Genomic DNA, 10746 nt, shown 5'->3' with positions numbered 1-10746 from the left:
AATCGAGATCTTTCACGATTGCTACTTCATTCCTCCCGAAACGGTTCCTACCGTCAAAACCCGTCAAGCACCTTGCTTCGACGAACAAGCTGTGAGCCTATTGTTTGGAGAAGATCGATTCATTAGGGCCGCGCAGATGAGATCATTACTATGATACTTCAGACGATCGCTTCAATCCCACCGCGTTGATCACGAAATCGACACAAAGCGCGAAAGGATGGAGAAAATCTATCAAATGGACCAACAACCAAGGAAGACTCTTCAAGCTCACCACTGGAGAAGGAGAGATGTTCAAAGGAGAACCAGAAGACGACGAGTTCGAGTCGGAGTCGGAGTCGGAGTCAGAGTCGGAGTCTAGAGAAGTCATTAGAAAGTCTACTCCTGTTGTCATCCCCACTCCCTTCGTTTCTCCTAGCTTAGCCTCGAGTAGTCACGGTAGTTCGGGAAATGCCCCAATTACTGTTCCTTTGTCGCCACTGACCATGGATCAGTTGGCTTCTTTGTTTCAACTTTACTCAAATCTTAATATGAATAAATCGGGTTACGCTTACTCTCTGTGTTCTTTCGAGTGCAATTACTGTTTATGATGATACTGAGGATGACCAAAACCCAGACTTGACCGAAATACCTCCCTACGTAGCCAAAGAAATACTACAGGAAGGGGAAGGGGGACCAGTAATAGAAGATACTGAACCCATCAATGTTGGAACCGAACTAGAACCCAAAGAACTTAGGATAGGGACTACCCTGAGCTCAACCGAAAGGGCCGATTTCATAGACCTTCTAAATGAATTCAAAGACGTTTTCGCTTGGTCCTACAAAGACATGACAGGGATCGACAGGGATATCGCCGAACATAGAATTCCAATTAAGCCGGGTTTCAAACCTCAGAAAATGAAAGCTTCGACGAATGAGAACAGAATGGGCTCTAAAGATTAAGGAAGAAGTTGATAAGCAATTCAAAGCCGGGTTCATCAAAGTTTCCGAGTATTCTGACTGGGTAGCTAACATAGTACCCGTACCCAAAAAGGATGGGAGAATCCGTGTTTGTGTTGATTTCAGGGATTTAAACAAAGCGAGTCCGAAAGATGACTTCCCTCTACCTCACATTGACATATTGGTAGACAACACTGCAGACCACGCATTACTATCCTTCATGGACGGATATGCGGGTTATAACCAAATCAAGATGGCCATGGAAGATATGCACAAGACCGCATTCGTCACCCAATGGGGAACATATTGCTACACGGTAATGCCGTTCGGATTAATCAACGCCGGAGCTGCATACCAACGCACCGCAACTACACTCCTACATGACATGATGCATAAAGAGGTTGAGGTATATGTAGATGACATGATCGTCAAATCCAAGGAAAGAGAGGGACATATTGCGAACCTTCGCAAATTCTTCGCAAGGCTACGAAAGTACAACATGAGGCTCAATCCCCAGAAATGCACGTTTGGGGTAACATCTGGCAAACTCCTGGGTTACGTGGTTAGTCAGAGAGGAATAGAAATAGATCCTTCTAAAATCAAAGCTCTGATCGAAATGCCACAACCCCAAACAGAAAAAGAAGTCAGAGGATTCCTGAGAAAGGTACAATATATAAGCCGATTCATATCGAAACTTACAATGATTTGTGAGCCTATCTTCAAGAAACTCAAGAAAACAGACCACACCATGTGGAATGATGATTGTAAAAAGGCGTTTGACCGAATCAAATAGATATTGGCTAAACCACCAGTGCTCATGCCGCCACAACGAGATCAACCTCTTGGTTTATATCTCACAGTAACTGAAACCGCCATGGGTGCTATGCTGGCTCAAACTGTAGGAAGTGAAGAAAGAGCTATTTACTATCTAAGTAAGAAGTTCTTGGAATATGAGTGCAAATACTCGCAACTCGAAAAGACATGCCTCGCTCTTGTGTGGGCAACGAAGAAGCTACGTCACTACATGCTTAGCTACTTCGTCAAAATATATTCCAAAATGGATCCAGTCAAATACCTCTTCGAGAAACCCGTCCTCAACGGACGTCTGGCAAGGTGGACTCTGATGCTCTCAGAATTCGACCTCAAATATGTGCCACTGAAAGTCATAAAAGGTCGCGTCGTCGCCGAATTCTTCGCATAAAATCCTATCAACGACGCACAAACCATAGATACTTGGTCATTTCCCGACGAGGATATACTTCAAACAGACGTAGACTCCTGGGATCTATACTTTGATGGAGCATCAAATTTAAGAGGATTCGGAATAGGAGTGTTGCTCATTTCTCCTGAAGGTGAGCATACACCGATTGCTGTCAAACTCGACTTCGAGGTGACAAACAACGCTGCAGAGTATGAAGCTTGTCTCATTGGACTACAAGCGGCAGTAAGCTTAGGCATCAAAAACCTCCGAGTACATGGGGACTCATCGCTGATCATCAACCAAGTTACAGGATCCTGGAAAATCCGAAGCGAAAGCCTCGCACCCTATCAGGCTAGGATAGACCAAGTGGCTCAATTCTTTGATCACGTAACCTACTTACACCTACCTCGAGAGGAAAATCAATTTGCAGACGCTCTTGCGAAAGTTGCATCTTTGATAAATATGCCAGATCACATGGTGGAAATGCCCTTGTATATTGAACGACGGTCAGAGCCGGCTTACGTCCATCAAATCACCGATGAAGAGGAAATCGCACAGGAACCCTGGTCCCAAGCAATTCTAAATTTCAAGCTTAATGGTACCTATCCACCGTATATGGACAAGAGGGGACAACGTGCTATACGCCTATTAGCTTCCCAATACATTCTGATGCAAGGAGAATTATACAAAAGAACACCTCTTGGTGTAGTCCTACGTTGCCTTGATCATTCACATGCACGAAAGGTGATGGAAGAAGTCCACGACGGAGAATGCGGTCCCCACATGAGCGGGCCTATGCTGGCAAAGAAAATCACATGTTTAGGGTATTATTGGACCACAATGGAATCCGATTGCATCAAATACGTGAGACATTGCCACAATTGCCAAATCTTCGGGAATGTACAACATGTCCCTCCTTCGTTGCTATACACGATGACATCTCCTTGGCCATTTTCCGCATGGGGAATTGACATAATCGGAAAGATAACCCCAGCCGAAACAGGAGGTCACTGTTTCATTCTAGTAGCAATTAACTACTTCACCAAATGGGTAGAAGCAGCTTCCTACACTGGTCTTACGGCTAAAAATGTGGCAAAATTCATACAAAACAACATCATCTGTCGATATGGTTGCCCACATGAGATCATTAGCGATAATGGGTCACATTTCCAAGCTGAAACAGAGCAATTGCTAGCCAAATACAAGATTAAGAATCACCACTCTTCGCCCTATAGACCATAGACTAACGGCGCGGTAGAGGCGGCAAACAAGAATGTTGTCACAATTCTCAAGAAAATGACTGACAACTACAGAGATTGGCCAAGCAAGATACCCTTTGCTTTATGGGGGTATCGTACATCAGTTAGGACGCCCACTGGGGCTACTCCTTTCTATTTGACCTACGACATGGAAGCCGTACAACCAGTCGAACTAGAAATACCATCCTTGCGTATTCTACTCGAAAGCCAAATCCACCGGCCGATTGGAAGAGGGATAGATATGAAGAACTCATCCTCCTGGATGAACGTAGGCTACGCGCCTTACATAATGTCCAAACATATCAAGCACGTATCAAACGAGCTTTCAACAAAAGGGTTAGGCCAAGAAACATCAAAGAAGGAGACTTAGTACTCAAATCGGTTAGAGCTCTTTTACCTGTCGACCCAAGGGGAAAATTCAAACCTAATTGGGCCGGGCCATATCTAGTCAAATCAATACTCCCAGGGGGTGCGGTTAGAATCACAGACCTAGATGGGAATGAGTTTTCAAACCTCACAAACCTTGACCAACTGAAACGATACTATGCCTAGAATAGGACAAAAACGCGCCTCGCGTAAACCCATGTGTCGCTCTTGTGGCACTAAATACACGGCCCCTGGCCAAGCTGAAATACGCTAAGTATCACTATGCTCTTGCATCTTGACAAATTTGTCATCCTCATATCATCAGATAAACTAAATTCGCACCTTGAGAACAAGCAAAAGCTCATGCTTATTTTCTACGTTCATTATAAGCTCTTGCTTCGAACAATTATTCTTTTACATTTACTCGAACTACGCACAAGGGTTTGATTTCGCTTTTTTAAGTGAATACGTAGGCAATCCTTCACAGGATTCAACCCATTATACCTAAAATGTAAATAGAAGGACATTTGCGTTGCATTTGAAATTCGACAAGAATGATAAAAGAAAATCACAACGGTTTCATAACCATTCAACCTTTTTTATTCCATTCGCTTTCTAATAATGATAGTACGTTACATAATAAAAATAGAATAGGCTAGGATTCTAAAAATCCCTTCTTTTTATGACAACTATAATAATAATAATCAAATAATAAAAGGCTCGGGCTATTCCTCCATCTTCCCCTTGCCCTTGTCACTCTTGTCATACTTCTTGTCACGACCTCGAGCCGGGTGCTCTTGCACCACTTCAGACCTAATCACCAACGGTCTTTCTCGAGGCCTGACTCTGCCATTCTTGCTAACCACCATTTCCGCAACAGGAGTAGTCTTTGATTTCTTTGAAGGGTGAATGACCTGAAACCCGGCTTCTTCTTCTCCCTCTGTCGGATGCTTCTCCTTCTCTTTCTCTCCCTCGCGCACCTTGTAGTCAACGGGTTCGCGTTTACTTTAGTCTCTCGCGCTCTTCCTCAAGTCGCACCTTTCTCCACCTCGGATAGGAATCCGACACCCACAAAGCATTGGCGGAGAAACTCAAGAACCACATGTTTCTTTGGGCCCATTTGATAGCCCACTCTCTTCGGCTCTCTGTAGTAAGCGCCATAGCGATCTGCATGGGACGGTGTCAAGCCTCGGGATCGTCTGCTTCAGCCCAACTTGCCTCATCAATCTTTCCGGAAAGATGCATACCATGAACTCCAGTCCCGGAATGCGCACGGACCTAGTGGGATCCAAAGAAGACAATCCAGTGACAGACTTGAGATGTCACCACGGTACAACCCACCTAATCAACGGGCCATCATCATTCTTCAGCTTATTCTTCCAATAGTCACAGACCTGGGTGAAGTCAACCATGTATAACCGCGTCCTCATCACAATCATACGGGAATGATAGGAAAGTGCATGGACTGGGGGCTCGAGCAGTCGGAGCCGTTCCATAAGCCAAACCTACCAAAAGCAGGTATTAGACACCAAAAAAAAAAAAAAAAACGAAAGAAAAAAAAAACGAATGAAAAAAAAAGAAGAAAGGTGTCTTTTACCTGAAGGATGACGGGACTCCCCAAAAATGGCAGATCGCGGTTGGATTTCCTATTATCCAAACCCACGATGATCTCCCCTAAGCATAAGCAAGCTGGGCTCCTGCGCAGCTCCATTTGCTCGATAAGGCACAAAAGACGAGGGTCACCTCTCAAGTCTTCATCAACATGCCCTTAGAAGACATACACATGCAACAAACAAAAGCCAAATGCTCTCCTCCTAGCAACATGAGAGACAGTAGGGTCACCACATTGATGAATCGATCAATAAAATCCAACATTCTCACGCCTTTCGGGGTAACTAGGCGATCCACCTCAAGTCTGGTCAGTCCAAGCAAGTCTCTGAATTTGCTCTTATACCCTTGTGAAGGGGAAGGAATGGCAGGTAAATGTTCAGGATCCCATCCACCAATAGCAACTATTTCTTCAGGAAATGGGCAAATGTCACCTCCTGGGAACGCGAAAACATGGTAATTAGGATCCCAATAGTCAAGGCAAGCATCCAAGAACGGTTTTACAATCTTGATGAGTTTCAAACTCAACAAAGACCCAACGTTATAAGCACCCATGTCATGCTTCTCCATATTCGAGAACTCGTTGGTCCATTCCTTCAAGCGGATCTCCAAAGTATTCATGATGACAATTTTCTCTTGAAGATTTATTTTGAGAATTTTATGTGAATAGACGAGGAAGAGACGGAAGAATTGTGTGAATTAACGCCCCGTCGACGCTTCTATTTATACTAATTGCTGTTTCCAAAAATCCGCCAGAACGGACAAGCTTGAAAACAAAGCGCGACGGCTGACTGCGCCTCTTCAAAGAGACGCAGCTCATGCTGCGCCTCTTCCCCAGGCTCACTTTCTGTGATTTCCGCGTTTGGATCTTTCCTAATTCTATAACGAATAATTTCCTATTCCTACGGGATTTTATTTTGGTAAACACGAGCAGTTTACCATGTTTCAAGTTTCCTATTTTCGCGGGCACGCATTTCGAGACGACATCGACACCTTCGCCATTTCATGACACTCAAACTTTTTATTCTTAGGAAATAAATTTCATTTTTTTATTTATTTATTTTTTTAAGGAAGTAAATTTCCTTTTTGGGAAACAATTTCCTTTTGTTTTCATTTCAACATTTCATTTCTACACTTACATATTTCTCTTTTTCTCTTTTTTTAGGGGATAACCCTCCCTACCGTCCGGTCATTTCCGACAAAATTTTTGCATTTTTGCATTTTTGTGCTCTTTCGAGTCTCATTTTGCGCTGGTCAAAGGCCATATGTATATAAAATGTATGTTTTGCGTGATTTATATGTAAATTTCGGCAGCATGACGGCGTAAACCGTTATCTACCAAACCTGTTCAAGAACTAACTGCCGCAGTACAAGCAACACAACCCAAAGAAAAGGCACTCGTGCCATCATATATACAAATGTACAAGCAAACTGGGGGCTTGCGCCCCGAACAAAGTCCAAAAGTCCAAGCAAACTGGGGGCTTGCGCCCCAAACAAAGTCCAAAAATGTTCAAAATCAGATGTCCAAAATGTACAAGTCTACAAAACTACACAAAACTACTGCTGGGCACCCTCCAACTCAGCAACCCTCGCCGTAAGAGCAGCAATCTCGGCATCCCGAAACTCGAGCTCCCTCAACAAGCGAGCTGTCTCCTCCCGAGACTGGGTCAACTCTCGCTCCAGCTCACGACCAGCCTATAAACAGAAATAAATTGGCTCATGTCAATCAATTCAAACAAAACTGAAAATCAAAAATCAAAAGAAATCAAATGAGGTTCATACCTGACGACCTCGACCGCCGACGAGTGCCTCGATGGCGGTAGCTCGTAGCCGGTTAGCCACCCTCCATAGTGCCACGAACCGAGATGGCGCGACCTGCATTTCAAAAGAAATTCTCGGTAAATTGCGCAAACTCAATCAAATGTGTTCTTACACAAAAGTCATACAAATCGGAGACTTACCCTCCGAATCAGATGCTGCCAGTCATCTAAGCCAGCATCCGTCACAGCTACGTCGAAGTCACGCAACTCGGAGATCGTCGTCCTCCCAGTCGCGTCAGTGTACTCGAGGGTCTCGGGATACTCTGGGGGCTCGATGCCCGCCGCCTCGACCTCCTGCAAAGACAAATAATTCTCGTTAATCAACGATCTTTCGTCGTAATTCTCAAAATCAAATCAAGGAAAAGTAAAAGATACTCACCACTACCGGCCAGTACGCCAACCTCCCGTAAAGGAACGCCGAGTAGTCCTCGCCAGGCAGAAGAAGGTCGTCGCAACTGGCACCAGCCAAGTCCGCCTCCCTCTCAGCCTCAGAAGGCTCCCTAAACATCGTCCTGGGAGGATCGACGGGAACCGTCAACGCGTCCCGAGAGCACTAACGAGCCAACCGCTCGCCCAGGTACCACACAGGACCCATCGACGTCCACAGCAGCAGCCGACTCGAGCTCCTAGGTCGAAGGACCTCAGCGACAAAAGGAGGCGCTCCAGCGTACTCCGCCCAAGGTCTGGGCACCCACTATGACAAGATAAGGCAATGATCATTCCTATAATCAAGTGAAGGCAAAGGATAAGAAATATAAATGAATATGAGTGAGATACTCACGCTGCTCAGCTGAAGGGCGTTCACGTCCCGCCGGTAGACATTGTGAGAAGAGCGCTTGCTCTTCGTCCGGCACATCACCCAATCCCTCACCACGGGATAGGCCTTCTCCAACGGCTCCGTTCTCTTGGGCGCGAGACTCGGGAAGTAAGAGTACACCCATGCCTGTAAAACAGAATAATCAATGACGATCTTTCGTGATTCGATAAAGAAAGGAATTTACTTTGGTCTAAAGGAAGGTTCATACCTCCAACAGTAGTCCGGGTCCGACAGCGCCAGGAGAAGTCCCCTTCTCCATCAACTCCGGACGAACCATGGCCCTCATGAAGCGGATGAGGACCGCAAAACCAGCAATAACCCAGTCCCAGCGTCCTAGGGAACTCAGGTCAGAAAGAAATGGAAGAAGCTTCGTTGATAGCCTCTCGCCCTTGTCTTCGAGGTAAATCGAAGACAGGAACCACCAAAGCCACAGACGAGCCCTCTGCTCAGCTGTACAAAGGAGGAGGAGCAGTCTCCCTCCCATCGATCGTCACCAGCGCCGGGGTCTTCCCCGCAAGGTAGTCTCGAACGTAGGTACTGGGTACTAAACCCGGCACTGCAACAGCCTTCGGCGACAAGTTCCAGCCAATCAATCTCCTCGCCTCGGCCGAGTCCGCCCTCATGGCAGTCTCCGGCCACACCATCTCCTCGGTCCCACACGGCAGACCAGAAACCATGCCGTAATCCTCCAGAGTGACTCCCACCTCACCAAAAGGTAGGTGAAACGTGGAAGTCGTATCCCAGAATCGGTCCAAGAAAGCACGGACCAGGCTAAGGTTAGCCCGCAACTTCCTCTTCACGATATCCCTCCAGACCTGAACCAGAGGACCAAACGCTCCACGCTCGATCATGGCCCTCTCCTCCGCTGACAGCCGCTCGTAGTGCTCCATCGCTGTCGTGTAACCTGAGAACGACCTAATGTTCCCGGCCTCCTATTATGATTTGAAACAAAGCTATCTTTAGTTTTGAATGAAATTTGCAAGTTTGGACAAAAAGAATGAAAGAGAATAGGTAACGAGTAGCGAATTCTTATTTACCAAGCTCTTCACCGTCCTGTAGGACAGGTGACCCTCTGCAGCCCACACAAGGTGCCTACTCTCCCAAGTCTCAGCCCACGCAGGAGCTCCTCTCAGCTGACGACCTCCTCGCCCAACGTTGGCCCGTCTCGGGGCCTCCTCCTCCTCGACGGCCTCCTCCTCATGAGCCTCGTCTCCAGTGGCCATCACCGCAGCGGTGAAGGCCTGCTCTAAAGCCTCCTCAACAGTACTGGCGTCTATCTTCATGGGAGTCCTCCCGGAAGTAGAAGCCTCATCACCTGCAACGTTAAAGTAAATTCAGGCCGCGTCACATGACGACAAGCCTTTGTTAAGGAGTTTTCGAGCCTTCAGAGCCCTGAAAACTGCCCCTTTCCATGCCATCTTTGGCCATATTCCCGCCAACCCAATCACTCATGTGATAAATTGGGTCAAGTCAAGTCCAAGTCAAAGCCTAGTTCCAGGTTCGAGTCGGAAATTCGGCAGCATTCCGCCATAACGGCGATTATGCCCTAGAAAGGTGCCCCGAAAAAGTTGTCACGAACCAAAATTCCGAGATGGTAGAAAGTTTACCCATCATTCAAGGATCCCAAATATCAAATTTCATCGCCAATGGGCATTCCTAAGGCTATTTTCGAAGCAATTTACGGTTCAGCTGTAAAACCGTCTCAAAATTCACTCAAAGGCTCAAAACTCGATGAAAATTCGAAGCAAATACATGGTTATGTTCCTAACATTGCCTACTATCCGTTTCTAACATCAATTTGGCAAGGCAAATCCATTTGGGGGAAAAGCCCCAAATTTTCGATCAAAAGGGTCGAAAACCCTAGTTTTCGCGGCTCAAAATTCAACAAATGTAGATGATTAATGCAAGATTGGAACACATACCTCGATTAGTCATGTTTAATGCAAGCTTTTGAATCAAACCTCGACGGAAATGGTGAAGATTTGAGAGAGAAATTGAAAGAATTGTGTTTCGAAATAATGAAATACAATCCTTCTGAGTTCGCGTTTTTACGCAGAAATAGCCAAATTGGGGAAAAGACGCAGCAGGCGCCGTGCTCTTCCAAGAGACGCAGCTCTTGCTGCGCCTCTTCCTTGTGTTCCCTCCATTCGGATTTTCAAAAATTCGTTATGAGTTCGTTATTTGTGGGCCCATCTTTGGTGCGCCTCTTCTTCAACGCTATTATATTCTTTTGGTCCGTTTCGATGATTTTCTTTCGTTCCGGCCCGCATTTTATCCAGCGCAGCAGTATTTTGCAGTATTGCTCAAATCCTTATATCCAGCGCAGTAGTATTTTGCAGTACTGCTCACTCAAGATTTCTCCCACGACGATCTAGATGTTCCTAGTCGTCAAAATATTCCCCAGCAAGAGTTTGTTTGAGACCGACGCAAGCAGATTCAACCTCAAGTTTTGCCAGAGTTCGCTTGAGACTAACGCAAGCGGATTCCCAAGCAGTTTCTACTGACGTCCTGCTGCTTTCAATATTTTGTTTCCCCGCAGAGTTCGACCAAAGTTCCCTGTGACCCCTAATGTCTTCAGACGCCAAGTTATCTTCAGACCAAAGAGTTTTGCCGAAGCATCTTCATTCCCGCTTCACCCGGGGTATCTCGGGTATGGTTTCTTCTTATGGTCAAGCGAGCTTCCTTACGTAGTCTAATGGACTTTAATCGACCCTCCCGATAGTCGAATGCGGACTCTAA

General features: G+C 46.0%; 1 protein-coding gene across 2 annotated transcripts; it reads right to left on the bottom strand.

The window, feature by feature from the left end:
• Window positions 1–6737: 6737 nt before the first annotated feature.
• Window positions 6738–9324, bottom strand: LOC141658834 (uncharacterized). Of its 2 annotated transcripts, none has more exons than XR_012549465.1 (7): window positions 9045–9318; window positions 8216–8939; window positions 7972–8133; window positions 7570–7884; window positions 7368–7484; window positions 7153–7245; window positions 6738–7065 (listed from the first exon to the last, which is right to left on the bottom strand). XR_012549465.1 is itself a non-coding variant. In XM_074465621.1 (7 exons), exons 4-7 carry the CDS (start codon window positions 7696–7698, stop codon window positions 6928–6930), a joined length of 477 nt encoding a protein of 158 aa, XP_074321722.1. In that variant the 5' UTR covers window positions 7699–7884; window positions 7972–8133; window positions 8216–8939; window positions 9045–9324; the 3' UTR covers window positions 6738–6927. The 2 variants fall into 2 exon arrangements, 1 of the variants encoding a protein (XP_074321722.1); XM_074465621.1 differs by having other exon boundaries at window positions 9045–9324.
• Window positions 9325–10746: the final 1422 nt, after the last annotated feature.

Source organism: Silene latifolia, chromosome 6 (genome assembly GCF_048544455.1).
Source record: "Silene latifolia isolate original U9 population chromosome 6, ASM4854445v1, whole genome shotgun sequence".
NCBI lineage: Eukaryota > Viridiplantae > Streptophyta > Magnoliopsida > Caryophyllales > Caryophyllaceae > Silene > Silene latifolia.
Note: the sequence above shows the minus strand (reverse complement) of the source record. Positions and strands in the feature narration are given on the sequence as shown.